Source organism: Nerophis lumbriciformis, linkage group LG31 (assembly GCF_033978685.3).
Source record: "Nerophis lumbriciformis linkage group LG31, RoL_Nlum_v2.1, whole genome shotgun sequence".
NCBI classification, from domain to species: domain Eukaryota; kingdom Metazoa; phylum Chordata; class Actinopteri; order Syngnathiformes; family Syngnathidae; genus Nerophis; species Nerophis lumbriciformis.
Genome location: NC_084578.2, coordinates 20,880,766 through 20,902,500, shown reverse-complemented (window position 1 = coordinate 20,902,500; position 21,735 = coordinate 20,880,766). Strand labels below are relative to the sequence as shown.

General features: G+C 38.8%; 1 protein-coding gene across 2 annotated transcripts in view; it reads left to right on the top strand.

The window, feature by feature from the left end:
• The window catches only part of stat4 (signal transducer and activator of transcription 4), a 53,941-nt gene that overhangs the window by 4,751 nt on the left and 27,455 nt on the right, over positions 1-21,735 (top strand). The window contains exons 3-10 of one of the 2 annotated variants that reach the window (XM_061926485.2): positions 4,364-4,462; positions 11,549-11,641; positions 11,730-11,808; positions 11,903-11,988; positions 13,625-13,776; positions 14,074-14,232; positions 19,432-19,524; positions 21,657-21,716. In XM_061926485.2, the coding sequence (XP_061782469.1) occupies positions 4,364-4,462; positions 11,549-11,641; positions 11,730-11,808; positions 11,903-11,988; positions 13,625-13,776; positions 14,074-14,232; positions 19,432-19,524; positions 21,657-21,716 (821 nt within the window). The remainder of the gene's footprint in view (positions 1-4,363; positions 4,463-11,548; positions 11,642-11,729; positions 11,809-11,902; positions 11,989-13,624; positions 13,777-14,073; positions 14,233-19,431; positions 19,525-21,656; positions 21,717-21,735) is intronic. The other variant, XM_061926486.2, reaches the window with a different exon arrangement.

Here is a 21,735-nt window from a genome sequence, read left to right as displayed (position 1 = left end):
TTTTTATTTTTATTTTTATTTTTATTTTTATTTTTATTTTTATTTTTATTTTTATTTTTATTTTATTTTATTTTATTTTATTTTTTTTATTTTTTATTTTTTATTTTTTATTTTTTATTTTTTATTTTTTATTTTTTATTTTTTATTTTTTATTTTATTTTATTTTTTTTATTTTTTTTATTTTTTTTTAATTAATCAATCCAACAAAATAATATAAAGCAATACCATAACAATTCAATCCAATTCCAAAACCTAACCCGACCCAGCAACACTCAGAACTGCAATAAACAGAGCAATTGAGAGGAGACACAAACACGACACAGAACAATCCAAAAGTAGTGAAACAAAAATTAATATTATCAACAACAGTATCAATATTAGTAACAATTTCAACATAGCAGTGAAAAATCCCTCATTGACATTATCATTAGACATTTATAAAAAATTAAAAAAAAGAACAATAGTGTCACAGTGACTTACACTTGCATCTCATCTCATAAGCTTGACAACACACTGTGTCCAATATTTTCACAAAGATAAAATAAGTCATATTTTTGGTTCATTTAATAGTTAAAACAAATTTACATTATTGCAATCAGTTGATAAAACATTGTCCTTTACAATTATAAAAGCTTTTTACAAAAATCTACTACTCTGCTTGCATGTTAGCAGACTGGAGTAGATCCTGCTGAAATCCTATGTACTGAATGAATAGAGAATTGTTTTGAATCGGAAAAGTATCGTTTTTGAATCGAGAATCACGTTGAATCGAAAAAAATCGATTTATAATCGAATCGTGACCCCAAGAATCGATATTGAATCGAATCGTGGGACACCCAAAAATTCTCAGCCCTAATATATATGTTTGTATATACATGCATATATATATATATATATATATATATATATATATTTTAATATATATATACATATATATTGTTCATAGTTCGAAATTATTCAAACTAGGAATTACAGATAGATACAGTTTTTATAGTTCATAATTGTACCATAGACACATCATTTTCAAGTTTTTAAAATTATTATTTTTTATATTAGGATACTGACTTTTACAGTATTTGAGTATCTGTGTATTTAAAAAATCCCGGGCCTAGGACAATAGTTTAAGGAACAAAACTCCAAATTCAAAGCGTTGATTTGATCTAAAACAAATATGTCTTTATTGCTGAATTAAAAAGCTTTGTATAATGGTAGTAAACTTCAGATTTGTTTGGTGTACTTATTTATAGTGCACATGGGTTGTACTGCAGGTATGTTAGTCATCTGCAGAAACTGACTCACTTGTGTTGATGGCAAAAAAAAAAAAATCCATCTTCCTACTGAAACTGATGTACTTTTTTGATGATAAACAAGATGTTTATACTTTACTGTAAGATATTAGTTTGTGTGGTTGAGTCTGTAAAGAACGGAAGAGAGGAAGTTTGCTTGTTGTAAAAAGTATAGCATCAAATTGCAGTACAAGTTCATACTGACATGCTGATCCTCAATGATATTGATCGTGTTCCCTTTTTTTTCAGCTCTAACATTTATGTGAATTGTAGTTGTTTACTTACTTTTACAACCAGACAGACCAAAATAAAGACAATAAATTAAACAGCGGGACTAAATATGCTGAGTAAAGACCGAAAATATCGACACTTACACTCAAATGCAAATGCATTTGCTTCTAAAACGTGTCCAAAACAAACCAACACGTGATTGTAATTTTTAAAATTGGTTTGTCAGGTCCTACAGTATACACACTGCACAGTATTCTGTTTTTTTTTTTTTTTATTGCTTTATTGCATTAGTTTCACACATTATCGAACATCTTGTCCTTCAACATTGCTTCTTTTTTTTTTTTTTTTTAAGAAATAAACAATAATTACACTGAATGTTATGTATTAAAAATAAGTAAGTAAAAACAAAAATATAAATAATGGGAGACCTACAAAAATACAAACACTCCCATCTCCATAAGCTCTTATGCATTCATACAGAATCACACAGATCTTAATTACACAACATACCATACTCAATTTCATAATTAATGTACAGTGCATCCGATAAGTATTCACAGAAATTTTTATTTGTTTATATTACAGCCTTTTTCCAAAATCTAATAAATTATTTTTTTTCACAGCATTCTACAGATAATACCCCATAATGATAATGTGAACATTATTTTTATAGAATTTTTTTGAAAATTTATAAAAAATAAGAAACTAAGAAATCACAGGTACATAAGTATTCACAGCATTTGCTCAATACTTTGTTGATGCACCTTTGGCAGAAATTACAGCCTCAAGTCTTTTTGAATACGATGCCATAAGCATAGCACACCTACCTTTGGGCAGTTTCGCTCATTCCTCTTTGCAGCACCTGTCAAGCTACCTTCAGGTGGGACGGAAAGCATCGGTGCACAGCCGTTTTCAGATCTCTTCAGATATGTTTAATCAGATTAAAGTCTGGCCTGTATCTGGGCTACTCAAGGACATATATGGAGTTGTTCTGAATTCCTTTGATATTTTGGCTGTGCGCTTAGGGTCGCTGCTGAAAGATGAACCGTTGCCACAGTCTGAGTTCAAGAACGGTTTTCACCCAGGGCGTGTCTGTACATTGCTGCATTCATCTTTCCCTCTATCCTGACTAAAAAAACATCCCCATAGCATGATGCTACCACCGCTATGTTTCACTGTAGGGATGGTATTGGCCTAGTGATGAGCAGTGCCTGGTTTCCTCCAAACATGACGCCTGACATTCACGTCAAAGAGTTACATTTTTTGTCTCATCAGACCAGAGAATTTTGTTCCTTATGGTCTGAGGGTCTTTTAGGTGGATTTTGGCAAACTTTTACAAAGGAGTGGCTTCCGTCTGGCCACTATACCATAGAGACCTGATTGGTGGATTGCTGCAGAGATGGTTGTCCTTCTCTTTCTCAGCATTCATCTGTGGAGGAATCTGACACAGTGACCATCGGGTTCCTGGTCACCTCCATGACAAGGGACCTTCTCCCCCGATCGCTCAGTTTAGACGGCCCGGTCAGCTTCAGGAAGAGTCCCGGTGGTTCCAAACTTCTTCAATTTAAGAAATTATATGGAGGTCAGTGTGCTCATTGGGACCTTCATGGCAGCTTATATTTTTCTCTACCCTTCCCCAGAAGTGGGCCTTGACAATTCTGTCTCAAAGGTCTACATACAATTCCTATGACTTCACGTTTTGTGCTTTGCTATGTTAAGTGTGGTACCTTACAGACTAGTGTGTGCCTTTCCAAAGTATGTCGAAACAACTGTTGGATGAATTGGAGTCCAACAGGTGGACTCCAATTAAGCTGTAGGAACATGTCAGGTTCAAACACTGATGACATCTATTAAACAAGACAAGAAGCAAAGAATTAAACAGAGACTGAATTAAATTTGGCTCAATTGAGGAGAGACGTCTGGGCTGTATTCTTGTACAGTCTCCATCACGCTCTGGCGAAAGATTGTATGCCTCCTCTTTTATTTGGACTTTCCCTGATAACATGGCAACAGCTGTTTGTATGGTACGGGGGTCGTAAACAGGTGCTGCCTTTGGCCACAAAACAGTTCAGAGAAAAGGTTGTAAACAGTTCACAGAAAAGGCCCTGCTTCCTCTCTGCATTGTAGTTCTTTGGTCACGACAATATCTTTCTGTTGATTACAATACCTGAAAGAAACAGAACACCTTCATGTTGCTTCCCATCCTACACAGTGAAGTTTTACAAGCCTTCTTCTTGGTAGGTTCAAAGACAGCTTTTGTCCTATCGCCGGGAACTCATTGAAACACAAAGTTTTGTGATAACTTAGATACAATGATTCTGACAGAACATCTCACGGATGAGCTGTTAAAATAGGATGAGCTAACTTTGAGCTTCATGGGAAAGGCTGTGAGTAGTTATGTACATGTGATTTCTTAGTTTTTAATTTTTAATACATTTGCAAATATTAAAAAAAATAAAAAACCTTTTCACAAAGTCAATATGGGGTATTGTGTGTAGAATTTTGAGGACAAAAATGAATTTATTCCATTTCGGAATAAGGCTCTAAACATAACAAAATGTGGATGAAGTGAAGAGCTGTGAATACTTTCCGGATACACTGTAGAGATGGCGTGCTTACCTATGCATGTAATATATTTATACATACGTACAGTATATGTATGTGTACAGTATATCGGCTATATAACAGTAATATATTTTTAAGCAAACTTTGCCCTGAACGGGGAGCTTGTTTGCCTTGGTAAAGAAACTTAATTTTCCTTTTTTCATCAATAAATCGTCCGCAATGCAAGTTGTTTATGTTAATGAAAAACATTCTCCTGTTTCTGATAACATGTGGACCCATAGATGAAATATTTGAATAATCCAGTGACCATCGCCAGAGTGGTTTCCACCTGCCTCAGAGAAGAGCGGCGGATCCTCTCCAGCGCTTGCATGCAAGAACAGGTTTGTGTGGAAAGTCCCTTTCTCTTCTTGAGCTGTTAAACATGAGCTGCTGTGCAGTGAGGTGTGCTACTCAACACAAACATTACATTGATAGGAGCAAAGATGAAGGGAAGTAGGACAAACAAAGCTCTAAACTATTTTTAAATGTATACTCTGTGTAAACACTCAAGGTGACAATGATTTTTTTTAATTAATCAGTCCAACAAAATAATACACAATAAAACCACAATAATCCAATTCCAATTCCAAAACCAAACCCGGCCCAGCAACATTCAGAATAGCAATCAACAGAGCAATTGAGAAGACACACAAACATGACACAAAACAATCCAAAAGTAGTGAAACAAAAATGAATAATATCAACAACAGTATCAATATCAATAAGAATTCCAACATGGCAGTGATTAGAAATCCCTCATTGACATTATCATCACAGCCATTTATAAAAAAAAATTAACAATAGTGTCACAGTGGCTTACACTTGCATCGTATCTCATAAGATTGACGACACATTATGTCCAATATTTTCCAAAAAGATGAAAGAAGATTTTTTTTAATACATTTTTTTTTAATGATAGAACATTTTCGTTATCAGTAGCAGAGAGGCCTCAGAGTAAATATATAAAACTACTGTACCATACTACTCATCTGAAATAAATATAAACATATACAAAATAATATTACAGTATAGCTGTAATTAAACAATGTTCAAAAATATTGAAAAGTTATATGAAATATAATAAAACAATGTATCAAACAAATAATGAGATCAGTGTCCCATGCTGGATTAAAAGCCTGGGGCAGTGGGTCTTAAACTTTTTTCACCAAGTAACACCTCAGAAAGCACTTGGCATTTTAACTACCAGCATTAAAATACAGTAGCATATTAGACCTATGTATTCAATAAAAACCATCCATCCATCCATCCATCTTCTTCCGCTTATCCGAGGTCGGGTCGCGGGGGCAGCAGCCTAAGCAGGGAAGCACAGACTTCCCTCTCCCCAGCCACTTCGTCCAGCTCTTCCCGGGGGATCTCGAGGCGTTCCCAGGCCAGCCGGGAGACATAGTCTTCCCAACGTGTCCTGGGTCTTCCCCGTGGCCTCCTACCGGTTGGACGTGCCCTAAACACCTCCCTAGGGAGGTGTTCGGATGGCATCCTGACCAGATGCCCGAACCACCTCATCTGGCTCCTTTCGATGTGGAGGAGCAGCGGCTTTACTTTGAGCTCCCCCCGGATGGCAGAGCTTCTCACCCTATCTCTAAGGGAGAGCCCCACCACCCGGCGGAGGAAACTCATTTCGGCCGCTTGTACTCGTGATCTTGTCCTTTCGGTCATAACCCAAAGCTCATGACCATAGGTGAGGATGGATCCTGGCCAGATGAAGCCATCAGGACCACATCATCTGCAAAAAGCAGAGACCTAATCCTGCAGCCACCAAACCGGATCCCCTCAACATCCTGACTGCGCCTAGAAATTCTGTCCATAAAAGTTATGAACAGAATCGGTGACAAAGGGCAGTCTTGGCGGAGTCCAACCCTCACAACGTGTCCGACTTACTGCCGGCAATGCGGACCAAGCCCTGACACTGATCATACAGGGAGCGGACCGCCACAATCAGACAGTTCGATACCCGGCCTATACTCTCTGAGCACTCCCCACAGGACTTCCCGAGGGACACGGTCGAATGCCTTCTCCAAGTCCACAAAGCACATGTAGACTGGTTGGGAAAACTCCCATGCACCCTCAAGGACCCTGCCGAGAGTATAGATCTGGTCCACAGTTCCACGACCAGGACGAAAACCACACTGTTCCTCCTGAATCCGAGGTTCGACTATCCACCGTAGCCTCCTCTCCAGTACACCTGAATAGACCTTACCGGGAAGGCTGAGGAGTGTGATCCCACGGTAGTTAGATCTTCTGCTCTCACTGGATCGGTTCGCAGCTGAGTGTGAAGCGACTGGGATGAGAATCAGCACCTCCAAGTCCGAGTCCATGGTTCTCGCCCGGAAAAGGGTGGAGTGCCATCTCCGGGTTGGGGAGGAGATCTTGCCCCAAATGGAGGAGTTCAAGTACCTCGAAGTCTTGTTCACGAGTGAGGGAAGAGTGGATCGTGAGATCGACAGGCGGATCGGTGCGGCATCTTCAGTAATGCGGACGCTGTATCGATCCGTTGTGGTGAAGAAGGAGCTGAGCCGGAAGGCAAAGCTCTCAATTTACCGGTTGATCTACGTTGATCTAAGTTTTATTTAACAAGTATATTTAATATTATTGACCACTGTAACATTACACACAGTTTGAACATTAACACTGTGTTTGAATATAGGAAAATAAAACACTGTACTTTTATCAAGTGATTATTTGGGATATCACTAGATAGAGCCAATACAACTAGTGATATAAAAACATTATTTGAGGCATAAATAGAATTTAAAGCAAATAAATAATATCAAATTGTATTCAAAGTCATTATCAGCCCTCCACACAGCTTTCACACACATTTATAAACATTTCTTATGTTCTTAAAACATGTTATACTACTTAAAAAAGATAAAAAGATGATTTACTAAAGGTTGGTGTGTATCAAAACACATGCAAACTTGATAGCACATGCGCAGAGTATCTTGTCTTACAGTAAATGAGCAAACTAGAAAGTGCAATCCATTCACTGTGTTTGTCTTCAGGTATATGCAGAATATATGCTGATCAACAGAACACCCGCAATAATGGGAAGAAGAGATGCAAATATTATCATTAAGCACTCACAATATGATTTACTGGCAGCTAGGCACAAATGGCTGTGAGAAAGGAGGTGATCAGACAAACGATGTAAATAGAATCCTGTGTGTTAACATATGTGGACCGTCAAAAAATAAAATAATAATAAATTAATAGACATATCATCTATTCATATATAGCTGTTGGATAACTTAAAGGGGCCCCATGACACAAAACCAACTTTTCTTACCTGTTTTTGTGTATTTGGGATCCCCATAATTGAGGAAAATTTTAATCCAAACCATGGACGTTTGGCGGAAATATTTATAAAACACTTTTCCTTTTCAAACCAGATGTTTCGAATTTGAGACAGTTGTTACGTATTTTACCTTAGTGACGTCAGCGGATATCTCCACATATGGTAGCAGTTAACCTGAAGAGCTTTGCTTTTTAGTTGTAGTCCAAAGTTGTTGTCAATAAGTTCCTTCTTTTTCTCTATCGTCTTAATGTGGGGCAGACTGGCTCGTACATGCACATGTATGCTACAATCATCCGCTGTTGCCATTTCGAAATAAAAGTAGCCTATAGTTTGAACTTATATCCGTCAGTAGACTTGATGTGGAAGAACTAAAACTACATCATGGCTGACGGGGTGAAGACGCAGTCGAAGGAGGCTTGGCCAAGAGCGGGGGTCAGCAATCCGCGGCTCTAGAGCCACATGCGGCTCTTTAGCGGCGCCCTGGTGGCTCCATGGAGCTTTTTCGAAAATGTATGGAAATGGAAAAGAAATGGGGTGAAAAATATGTTTTTTGTTGTAATATGGTTTCTGTAGGACAGGGGTCGGCAACCTTTACCAGTCAAAGAGCCATTTTGACCAGTTTCATAAATTAAAGAAAACAACGGGAGCCACAAAAATCTTTTGAAATTCAAAATTAAATAACACTGCATACAAAGTTTTTTTTTTTGCTTTGTGCTATGTATAAACCAAGGTTCTCAGACACGCGGCCCACACCTTAATTTGATAATTGAATGTTAATTTGATAATTGAATGTTAGTGCGGAATGGCGCTTGACAGAGTCGTACTTGTAAACGCTCCGGAATTTTCTGGCAGACTACGAATTTCAAGGCGACTATTCTCTCGAATTCGCCGTGATGGTACAGCATTTAGCGCCCATTACAACCAGCGTGCCGGCCCAGCCACACATTGAATGGGGCTTCCGCTTGCTCTTGGAAGTGACAGCAAGGCATACCTGTTCAACAACCACGCAGGTTACACTGACGGTAGCGGTGTAAAAAACTTTAACACTCTTACTAATAATGCGCAACACTGTGAACCCACACCAAACAAGAATGACAAACACATTTCGGGAGAACATCTGCACGTAACACAACAGAACAAATACCCAGAATCCCATGCAGCCCTAACTTTTCCGGGCTACATTATACACCCCCGCTACCAAACCCCGCCCACCTCAACCGACGCACAGAGGGGGGGGCGATGTGTGAGGGAGCAGGGTTGGGGTGGGGGCGGGGTTTGGTGGTAGCAGGGGTGTATAATGTAGCCTGGAAGAGTCAGGGCTGCATGGGATTCTGGGTATTTGTTCTGTTGTGTTTATGTTGTGTTAAGGTGCAGATATTCTCCCGAAATGTGTTTTTCATTCTTGTTTGGTTTTGGTTCAAAGTGTGGCGCATTATTAGTAAGAGTGTTAAAGTTGTTTTATATGGCCACCGTCAGTGTAACCTGTGTGGCTGTTGACCAAGTATGCCTTGCTGTCACTTAGTGTGTGCAAGCAGAAGATGCACATATCAAAAGTCAGGGCTGGCACGCTGTCAATACAGATTATAGAGGGCGCTAAATGCTGTACCATCTTGGCAGCCTTGATCATTATTGTAAGGGTGAAAATCGGAAAATATTAGTCCTGGGAGTTTACTGCGAGAGGCACTGGAATCCGGAAGTCTCCCGGGCAAATCGGAGGGGTCAGCAAGTATGTAGCTGAGCCGCATCAGAGTGATCAAAGAGCCGCATGCGGCTCCGGAGCCGCGGGTTACCCCTGCTGTAGGATGACAAACATCACACAAACCTTTCTAATTGTTAGAAAGCCCACTGTTTATTTGTTTGTGTTTATGCTTCACTGATGAGGGTATTTGGCGAGCGCCGTTTTGTCCTACTAATTTCAGCGGCCCTTGAACTCACCATTGTGTGGATTGGACTCAACAGTTTGTTTACATGTATAACTTTCTCCGACGCTACCACAGAAGGACGTGTTTTATGCCACTCCTTCTTTGTCTCATTTTGTCCACTCAATGTTTTATGCTGTGCGTGAATACACAAAGGTGAGCTTTGTTGATGTCATTGACGTGTTATGGCGTGCTAATCAGGCATATTGGGTGACTGCAAGCTAATTGATGCTAACATGCTATTTAGGCTAGCTGTATGCACATATTGCATTGTTATACCTCGTTTGTAGGTATATTTAATTTCCTCTGTGTATTTAGTTTATTTTTATTTTTCCATGTTTCATGACACATTATCTTTATGTAATATTGGCTGCATTTCTGATGGTTGTTTTTGTGCCATGTTGTTCCAGACCACAGCAAATGTTACCCAGCTTGCAAAGATTGTAATAAATACATTAGGAGAAGATTCCTTCAACTTGGACACACACATCTATACTTTTGGCCATTTCCAGGTGTTATCTCACCCTCTGAGAAATGTTACTAATGTTTTCCAATGTTGTAAAAATGTGTAGAATACATATCATATTTCAACATTTCTGTCAACAAAGATTTGTGTCAGCCTGTGACACAGTCATTTTGATAGTAGGCTAATATAGCTAAATAGCTACTTACATCATGTGTTGCCATCATTATAACACTTATGTAAGTCTTTAAAACATTTTTTTACAAAATTTTTCAACATTTTGGGTTGCCGACCCCTGCTCTAGGCCAGGGGTTGGCAACCCAAAATGTTAAAAGAGCCATATTGGACCACAAATACAAAAAAGTAATCTGTCTGGAGCCGCAAAAAATTAAAAGCCATATTACATACAGATAGTGTGTCATGAGATATAAATTAAATTAATATGACTTAAAGGAAACTAAATGACCTCAAATATAGCTACAAATGAGGCATAATTATGCAATATGTACATATAGCTAGCCTAAATAGCATGTTAGCATCGATTAGCTCGCAGTCATGCAGTGACGAAATATGTCTGATTAGCACTCCACACAAGTCAATAACATCAACAAAACTCACCTTTGTGGATTCATGCACAACATTAAAAGTTTGGTGGACAACATGAGACAGAAAAAGAAGTGGCATAAAACACGTCCTAGAAAGTCGCAGAAAGATATACATGTAAACAAACTAAGGTGAGTTCAAGGACTGCCAAAATTAGTAGGACAAAACGGCGCTCGCCAAATACTCGAATCAGTGAAGCATGTTTATTATAAACAGTGTGCTTTATAACAATTAGGGAGGCTTGTGTCATGTTTGTCCTCCTACAGAAACCATATTAAAACAAAAAATATATTTTTTTCCCCTCAACTTTTTCCATTTTTCATACATTTTTGAAAAAGCTCCAGAGAGCCACTAGGGCGGCACTAAAGAGCCGCATGCGGCTCTAGATGCCGCGGGTTGCCGACCCCTGGCCTAGAGGATGGCTTTGGAACGTAAATATGAGTGCACACAAAACCGCACATTCAGAAAGCGGCTTGAAGATAGTCTGTAATACAAACTCTATGTAACATTTTGACCAAAGAACCACCATTGCATGTTATGTCGACCACAAGGAAGATTTTTAAATGTAGAAACAAAATCATAATATGGCCCCTTTAAGTGACTCATTTAAAACAAATTCAATTGATTTGTTTTGGTGTCTGCTGGCATGTTATTTTAATGTAGTTTGTTTTTTCATAAAATAAATTTCAGGTTAAAAAACACCCCCAAAAAACGCAACACGCAACAGACAGCATTTGCCAGCGACTTTGGAAAAGAACACAAGTCAGAGTCGCTTAAATCAGCGGCCTTGAAAACAGTACGAGTCGACGCATTTGCGCAGTAAACAAGTGATGGGCGCAAGTGGGGCTATGATTGGATAACAGGCGATGTGATTGGCACCTGGTCTGCCACTGCTGTTTTATCTAATCTACGATCTGTAGAAAGCAGTCTGTTGCATTTCCAAGAGTCAATAGTCAATAAGGAACAATTGAGGTTGTGTTTGAGACAAACCAATCTATCCCAATATACGGGGTGTGCCGGCTAATACGGGACGGTTAGAGACTCTACAGTATATGCAAACATAGTGAAAAATGTTGTCGTTTTGCACTTTTCTTAATCATTACTTACCTTTTTTAATTCTAAACAGGGTCCACTAGAGAAGTCGTTGCAGAATTCCGTGGCCTGTGAGAAGCAGAAGAACATGGACAGCAGAATTGGGATCATCGCGGGAAACGTGCAGGTAATGATTTCCAGAAAAACAAAGCACCACCCTTTCAATTAATGAACTGTATACACTTTGAACACAAATAAAACTGAACTGTGCTTAGTTGATTGACCAAGGAGTCAAATACATCGAGGACATGCAGGATGATTTTGATTTCCGTTACAAGACCCTTCAGTCTCGAGGTTAGTTGTGCACAAAAGTTATATGTAATATATAATACTGTTTCTGCTCATTGCAGTTGTACGGTGCAAAATATGCTGTGTGTGTTTTTGACAGATTCAACAGAAAAGAACTCAGACATGATGAAACAAGAAGTAACAAGACTACAAGAAATACTAAACATACTTGACTTTAAAAGAAAGGTATGATGTATTAAGTTGCTTTCTTGCCCACCGGGGCAGTATCTCCTCCAAGCTCGGGTCCTGTACACAGGCCCAGGGAGGTTGAGGGTTTTGTGCAGGACATGAGCTGTTCCCAGTATTGCACTCTTTTGGATTGATATGTAAGATTTTGTTTCCAATATCCATTGGTGCTTGCCACCCAGCTTGGAAGGTTGCTGCCTCCTATAGCCCATTCACTACTGTTGCCATCCCTCCAACATTGTCTCTGCAAGACAGTTGCTCAGCAGTCAGTTTTATTTCAATGGTGCTATTTCTCCTGACAACACTGATGGCGAACTGACTGTGCACCTTTTTATGGTAGGATATTCCGAAATGGCACAAAAGGATGTGTATCAGGCGGTAACGCTCTGCAGGTAACATTTATATTTTTCGGTAATTGGTCGTAGTCGGTTGATTCGTGTGGAGGTCACGGGCAAATCATTTCACCGCCGGGATAGCTTCCGGTGTCGGCCGACCTCGTCTCACAAGATGTAGTTTCTCTTAAGTATCCTTCTTGAAAATGGCCTTGCAAATGTATATCTGCCACCTAATCAACATTTTGCTCTCCTTCTTTGTGAGTACCGGTGAGTTTTCTGTGGCTTTCTATGGCTCGTATGGCTGTGAGTATCCAATCACAGCGTAAGGCCAGCTAGAAGGCCTTACTGACAACAACTCGTGATCTGAATGGCTAGGGCAATTGTCTATCAACCATATGTATCTGTTCACTTAGAGTGCACAGACGCCTGCATTGTTGATTCTGAAGGCCCTGGGCAGATTTCGTACAGCATGGCAACATAAGCTAGCTGATTTCTGATTGGATAAAAACTCTAACCTAAAAACAACAGCACTGGAAAGAGCATAATATGACGTGAAGAGAATATGAATAATTTTAGATATTTAGGGAAAGTAAATTAAAAATTGCTTGTATCTGTAATTATGATCATGATTTCTGGTTATGTTAGGCCAGCAGAGAAGGCCTTGCTGGCCCTGACGGCACACCACTGTGTGGTACATACATAATCAATTGAAAACAAAATGTCTGCTCAATCCAAAATGTTCAAATGTCCAGAATTCATATGGAAGAGGGAGACAAATAATTTAAGTTAACAGATGTAAAGCGAGCGGGGGGAAGAGCTGTTTTTTATATGTTCTGTCCAGCTTTTTAGGCAAATCCTCACTCAGAAACACGAAAACCTTGAGTAATAACAATGTCAGAAGAAGGAGCAAGAGAAAATGTGGGGTGTAAAGGCGAGAATGGTGCCAGTAGTGATCGAGGCATTGGGGCCAGTAACCAAGGCTCAAGGAGATAACAGGAACAACATCTGACACTCCATCCAGAATACTGTAATACTGGGAACAGCTAAAGTCAAACAATTTACTGATGAGTGTTGGGCTAAGCTTCATTGTAGGAGAACAATTTCTGATATAATCCTGGTACCACATAGTGGTGTTCATCAGAGACTACCCCCAAAAAATGTTGACCAAAAACAAATCCTGACCTAAAATTAACCGACTTGGGCTGTTTGGGACCAATACAAATATGCAGGCTTATGATATAATAGAGAATTTACCAGGCATGTTTAAACATGAGCAATTTCTTGTTTCATTCATTTGATAGGATACTTTGTCAAAGATGGTTGTTGTCATCAAGGATATTGATGACCTGATGACTTCTCAGCTCTATCCTGAGCTTCAGGACTGGAAACGCAAACAGCAAATGATTGCCATTGGGAGCCCGCTGCTCACCAGCTTGGATCAGCTGCAGAGTTGGTAATAGTTGAAATCTAAAGCACACTGAAATCCATGCAGTGAATCATAGCTCTTTGTTCAACGTAAAACGCTTACTGGTAAGACATAAATCCTGCGCCCAACCCATACCGCGATCCTGTTCATCCCCAAGTAGAAACAGGTGAGCTGCAATGATTTAAAGTTGTCTGAAAATGTCAAAATAAAAGAGTAAGAAATACTTTTTACAAGTCACAATCAAAGTTTTGCATTGGCAGAGACATGCACACACATTTAATGAAATGAAACCAAGACTCAAATCTCTTTCTGCCCCCCTTTTAGGTTTACTCTGACAGCACAGAGTCTCTTCCAGATTAATCGGCAGTTGGACAAACTGAAAGAGTTGGTTTTGAAGGTCACCTATGACAAAGACCCCATTCCCTTACAAACCCCCCAGATGGAGGAAAGAGTTAAATACTTAATTCATCACCTCATCAAGAGGTAAAATGAACATCAAACAACCCAAGACTAAAAAATTTAGTAAAACACAACTCACTGATTTTTTACAACTTTCGATTCATATACTGGATGTTTAATGATTGAAATTACAAGCCAGTCCGACACGCCTTTGCATTTGATCCACTTAACACTCAAACACATTTAATATAATAAAAAATCGACAAATTAACACATTTGGCTGCCTAAAACATACGCTTCACTTTTTCTACATTTTGTTATGTTACAGCCTTATGTCAAAATGGAATAAATTAATTTTGTCCTTAAAATTATACAAAAAAATACCCCATAAAGACAATGTGAAAAGGTTTTTTAACATTTACACCAAACCCCCACCCCAAAAAAAAATCACATTTACATAAGTATTCACAGCCTATGCCCAATACTTTGTTGATGCACCTTTGGCACCAATGACAGCAGCCTCAAGTCTTTTTGAATACGATGCCACAAGCTTGGCTTACCCATTCCTCTTTGCAGCACCTCTCAAGCTCCATCAGGTTGGATGGGAAGCATTGGTTTTCATCCAGGATGTCTCTGTACATAGCTGCATTCATCTTTCCCTTTATCCCGACATGTTTACTAGTTCTTGCTGCTGAAAAACAACCCCACAGCATGATGCTGCCACCACTATGCTTCATTGTAGGGATGGTATTGGCCTGGTGATGAGCGGTGCCTGATTTCCTTCAAACATGACGCCTGGCATTCACGCCAAAAAGTTCAATCTTTGTCTCATCACACCAAATAATTTAGTTTATCTGAGATCCTTTCAGTTGCATTTTGTTAAACTTTTTACTAAGAAATGGCTTCCATCTGGCCACTATATCATACAGGCTTTATTGGTGGATTGCTGCAGAGATGGTCGTCCTTCTGGAAGGTTCTCCTCTCTTCACAGAGAAATGCTGTAACTCTGACAGAGTGACCATCGGGTTTTTGGTCACCTCCCTGACTAGACTAAGATGAACGCAGCAATGTACAGAGACATCCTTGATGAAAACCAACGCTTCCTATTGAACTTGATGAAGCCTGAGAGGTGCTGCAAAGAGGAATGGGCAACGAGGAAACGGGCGAATGTGCCCACATATAGGTGTGCCAAGCTTGTGGCATCATATTCAAAAAGACTTGAGGCTGCAAAGGTGCATCAACAAAGTATTGAGCAAAAGCTGTGAATACTTACGTACATTTGATTTTTTTTTTTTTTGTTTGAAATAATTTGCACTATTTGTTATAAAAACTGTTTCACATTGTCATTATGGGGTATTGTCTGTAGAAATTTGAGAACAAAAATGAATTTATTCCATTCCGGAATTAGGCTGTAACATAAGAAATAGTGGAAAAAGTGAAAGCTGTGAATACTTTCCGGATGCGTCCCTGGCCCTTGGTCTGGGACAGTAACATGTGATTGGCCCCAGTCATCACAGATATTGCCCATCTACACCGGTGTCAGCACTCAGTACAGCATTCTCACGGTTTTGTACGTATGTCACAGTTCGGTTCATTTTTGGTACAACAAAATACAAATCATAAAACTGTTTAGTCAATTGATAAAATTCTTGAAAAAAAATGAATAAATAAGATACACCATATCATGTTTTACAAGGTTTATTTATGAGGGAATAAACTACGTAGTTAAGTACAACAGTAAGAGTTTGAACAGTATGAAGGATTATTACATTTTTTGTTTAGTTAAGTTCTTTAGTGGCTTTATTGGCTGAAGTGCAGCATTAATGATTCCAGATTGTAGCTGAACATTGACACTTCACTGCTTTTGTCTTATCTGTTTACGTCAGGGTTTCCCAAGCTTTTCTCCATTAAGGGTGCCGCTTTGGTATTTATCTTTTTTTTCTAAGCCTAAAAGAACATTATACACACTGTATATTATAGTCAAGTCAATTCAGTGTTATTTAAAAATAACCACTTCCCAACAGAAGTTATCTTCAGGCCCATTGCATATGTAACAGGTCTAGAACAGTGGCATCTACTGGTCGTCTATGGACGACAAGCTCATTATCAGCTACTTTCAAAACATCAGTCGTCTCCAATAACAGATGAACGATACAGGGATGCTAGATTTTACAAAGAAAACATCACTTACAGGATTGTAAAATTTTTCATATCAACTCGGCACAATAAAATGAAACTTGAAAAATGCTTCGTCAGTGCTTTATATTGATTCGCTCAGCGTCCAATGGGCGAGACAAAGTCGAGTGTTTATCCAAATACTGTCTAATTTGGTTGCAGTGGATACACTAAATGACAGAGGGAATGAAAAACTCCCTTTAGGTATAAAAACTTATACAGACATGACAATATTATAAGCAGACTGAGATCTAGAGCTAGGAAAAATAGCGAGACAGAGAAGGCGGGTTGGGAGACTTGAGGAAGGGAGATCCCCCAGTAGTTTTTGCAGGTTTTTTCAGCTGGCGGCCCAGGCTCCGAGAAGGTTCCTAGAATTTGGTTAAAAACTTGTGAGACAAACATTTTTTCAGCAAATTCTTAAATACACACGAGTGCTCCTGTTGTATAGACAAACTTGGACAACTGTAAACACATTAGCAGATCCTGGAATTTACATTTTAACCTTGCTAGAACACTGGGGTCCAAACTTGGGATTTACGTAACCGAGGCGTTCCTCAAGGCACCCCTTTAAGTACTCTCCTTTTTGGTAGTGACTCATTTTTTTTTGTAACGTGATTTATGTAACTAAGGTGTTGCTGTGGCTTGTTTACTTCAGATGCAGTCAGTAGTCATTTGTTCAACTTCTTAATTTATACTCGTTGTCAGGTTCAAACACTGATGACATCTATTAAACAGGACAAGAAGCAAAGAATCAAACAGAGACAGAATTAAATTTGGCTCAATTTGAGGAGAAACGTCTGGTCTGTACTCTTGCACAGTCTCCAGCACTCTCTGGCGAAAGATTGTACGCCTCCTCCTTTATTTGGACTTCCCGTGACCACATGGCAACAGCTGCTTCCAAAGGGACATGGGTCGTAAACAGCGTTGCCTTTGGTTACAGAACAGTTCAAAAGAAAAGGTCATAAACACTTCACAGAAAATGTCATAAAACAGTTCAAAGAAAGGTTCGTAAAAGACTTCAATAAAGAGGTTCGTAAAAGACTTCAAAAAAGCGGTGTCTGGAACTTGGGCAGATCCTGCCTTCTCTCCGCTCTGTAGTCCTTGGGTTAAAACAATATATTTCTGTTAAATACAATACATGAAAGAAAACAGAACACCTTCATGTTGCTTGTCACTGGTTTGAATGTAACTTAGATATTGGGTTTCACTATGTAAAGCGCTTTGAGTCACTAGAGAAAAGCACTATATAAATATAATTCACTTCACTTCACTTCACTTCCCCCCTACACAGTGGAGTTTTACAAGCCTTCTTATTGGTAGGTTCAAAGACATGTTTTTGCTTCTCGCTGGGAACTCATTGAAACACAAAGCTTTTGTGATAACTTAGATACAATTATTCTAACACTAGTGGTGTTACTCAAAGTTCTGTTTTTGGTCCTCTCTTTTTCATCATTTGGGCTATTTAACTGTAGGCGCGCAAATGCAGTTCCATAAATTTGGGAGAGACTCACATTTTTGCAGCAGATTCTTAAAAACACTAGAATGCTGTCTGAAGAAATCATTTTTGACTCGTTTTTTTTTGCAGAAAAAACGGAAGAGCGCTCCAGTAACTGGAATATAGACCAAAATCAAATGTCTACTGGTTCTCTGGGATATACTGTACAAAATAAGATTAGTAAATAGTAAAGGGAGAAGTTTCGCCCTCGCTTTCGAAAAATGTGGCTCCATAGCTTTCTGGAGATGTGGCTCGCAAAACATTTTAGTTGAATATCCCTAGTCTTTGGCAACCAAGAGATGATCAGGACATGCCTAACTAAGTCAGTGGGAGCGTAGTGTTCTACTAGGTTGATAAGGCCCCAAGAGCTCTTCAGGGTGTAATGATGTTGAGCCATGTAAGGCTTTGTTTGTAAGGAGGATGGAATTAAAATGTTTACAGAACAGGAGAAATATGATATTTTTTCCTGTTTGTGGTTTGAACTTGTTGTGATTTACTGGAGGGTGTTCATAGACTTTATTGGGCAGGCTATTAGCAGAGAGTGGAAATGATCCAATCTGGAGGTCACAAAAAGAACACGCGTACCGTACACCCAGAGTAAGTACCTTGTAGGAGTACTGTCATCATCATCGGCGGTCGCTCGAAGTGAGTATGACGATCCTCCTAGTAGGGGGGTATCCCTTTATGGAGGATGCCTGTGCTTGACTTTGTTTAACGTGGGGAGACTGGTGCACAGACAGTCACCACACGATCCTTGACAGATCCGGGTCAGGGTCCAGTGGCATGGAGTCCAAGACGACTGGGGACCCTTTTCTGCTGCAGCCTTCATCCGCCATCCCAGCCGTTGTGACACTCCATAGGGTTAGCAATCATCCTCCGCCTGTTCCACCGTTGAGGTCTTGGGTCGTTATTTCCCCATAACTGGGCCCACATGGATGTGGGGGTGTCTTCTCCCGCCATTGCAGCCGTTGTGGTGGTTCTTACATCTACCGTCTTCCGCCTGCTCTGCCGTTGAGGTCTTCACCGTATCCCTGGTTAGGGGGCAGTCAGGTACTAGACCTTTGCCAAGAGCCACCTGGGGTAACAGTTGTAAAGGGGTTAACTTCCTAGTGCCCCAAGACCCCATAGAGGAGCCTCCACTGCCGGATGCACTTTAACGTCATGCCTAGGACACAAGGAGTACTGTAGTTACCATTAGACTCCAAGGTAACATTTTTGTACAGGGTCATAATGTACAGGTTTGTTTCGAAGCTGTAAAAGATTAGTACATTAGTAGAGAAGTGATAATCCATTGTATCAACAAAAGTCATTTTTGGTGAATGTTCAACCATTGGATAGTGTAATTACAAAATAATCAAACCATCAATGAATGTACAGTACATACTGTATTATTATGATACAATATTATTATTTTATGTTGCTTAAAATATTGAGTTTGGGGAGTGGAATTTAAGGGTCGAATACAACTGTTAAAATTCCAACAAAAATGTGTGTTTGGTCAGTAAAATATTGCATTTAGTGAGTGGAATTTAAGGATCCAATATAATGGTTAAAATGTCAGCAAAAATGTGTGTTTATTCAGGCATACATTTGACTGTGTGGTCTGTTCTCAGCTCATTTGTGGTGGAGAAGCAGCCCTGTATGCCTACATGTCCACAGAAACCCCTTGTCATCAAGACTGGTGTGCAATTCACCACAAAAGTCAGGTAGGACACAAAACACACCATCTAATTAACTAATTTTGATGATTAAAATTGTTTTTTTTATGACATTAAAAATGAATTGAGGTTCAATCTTTACCTAATCATACTATATTTCCCATTGGTGTGTTCCGGTATAGCTTTTCCACTTCTGATACGATACCGTCAATATTGCAGCTCTGGCTCATGGCCAATATCGATATCAATCTGATACAATATCAGCACAAATCATACATACTTGTATTGCTTATTGTGTAGTTAGAATGTATGCAAGTGTCAACAAGTCAAATTAAGGATTTCTCAAAGATCATATTCAGGGACATAGGAACTGGGGGTGGTGGGAGGGAGATGTCCCCCTAATATTGGAGAAAGGCGTTTTTGTCCTACACAAAAAATAACCGCGGAACTTAATGAATACAATTTCAGATCCATTTGAAATATACTGGCAAAAAAGTACAAAGATATGAAGGGAAAGTATTTCGGTTTATTTCAAGTAAGGGAAAAAAATTCAAACTATAAAGTGGGGAGCTATTTTGAGGTCAATACACATTAATCGTAGTTTACGCACACTTTTTCTCAATTTATTTACATACAGTACATATTACAAGAGTTTTGAGCAATGCTTTTTTAAAATAGTGTTAATTTGATGTTTGACACATTATTTATTTCATCGCATGAGATTGTATGAATATTGATAGTTGTCTTCTTTATGTAATTATTGTTTACATGTTTAATATACATTTTGTAAATTTAAGTTACATTATAAGTGTATTTTTTGACAAATTTCAGGGATTTATCCCCCACAGGGATACTAATGAATTAAAATTAGAAGCTTTTCGTGTCATTGTACAACATAATAACATTTAATTGAAAACCTGCAAGTCAACCATAGCTTCTTAGTTTTGCAGTGTTTTAAAAAAAGTGTAGTGTGCTTTTAGCCTGCCATGCATACCCATAGTTTTATGATTGTTTTTTCCTAAAACTAATCTTGTTTGCATGTACATGTTCTCCAAGCAGATAATAAGTTCTTGTATGGTAATATTTTAGACCAGTGGTCCCCAACCACCGGGCCGCGGCCTGGTACCGGTCCGCGGACCGATTGGTACCGGAAAAAATAAAATAAATAAAAATAAAAATAAGAAAATTATTATTTTTTTATTTTTATTAAATCAACATAAAAAACACAATAAATACATTATATATCAATATAGATCAATACAGTCTGCAGGGATACAGTCCGTAAGCACACATTACTGTATTTCTTTATGAAAAAAAAAATAAAAAAATAAATTACCCTTCCCCGGTCGGTGGGACAAATTTTCAAGCGTTGACCGGTCCGCAGCCACAAAAAGGTTGGGGACAACTGTTTTAGACGGCCTCTTTTTTTTAAAAAAAGAAACATGCCGAAAATAAAGTTTGCGAGTGGCAATAATTGTCTTCACAACATTAATATTGCAAACTAAATTTGTATGTATATCACATTTTCCTATCTGTATGATTTCCACTACACTTGTACACCTTGCACACTGTGCATTTGTACACATCATGGATGAGTTGGGTACTTGTACTTTTTTACTACTGCAAACAATCCATACGTTGTACTTTATTCATTAATTGTATGTTTAGATTCAATATTATACATTAGTATCAGTATATTACATGTGTACAAGAATATATATACAAATTTACACAATCTCTGTTAGGAGACACTATCACTTTTATTTCTTCACAATAGTGTATTAAGGACTTTGGAATGTCGAAACTGTACGATTTCCTTCTCTTCATAGATAACTATGAAGAGCAGAATTGGGGAAGTCACTATTTTTAGTATATTTGTGGTTTTATTTTTTCAGTTCTTTCTTTTTTGGCCCAAAATACCCCTCACAAAAAAGGGCTTGCACATGCTCTCTAACTTTTTAATTGGTTCTGCCAAGTTAGCAATATGTGTTACGAGGAAGGACCAAATGGAAAAGGGTAACAATGTAGTTTAGTAAGGGAGCAATTTGAGACCATCCATCCATCCATTCACCCTTTCAAAGTAGGCCCTCTGAGGGCCACAGTAAATGCAATGTGGCAGGTGATGAAAATGCATTTGTTGCCTGTTCAGTATTCAACAATACACTTTTTCCTCCACCTAGGCTCCTGGTTAAACTTCCAGCAGTGGATTATCAGCTAAAGGTTAAAACAACATTTGACAAGTAAGGATTTTTCTCTGTG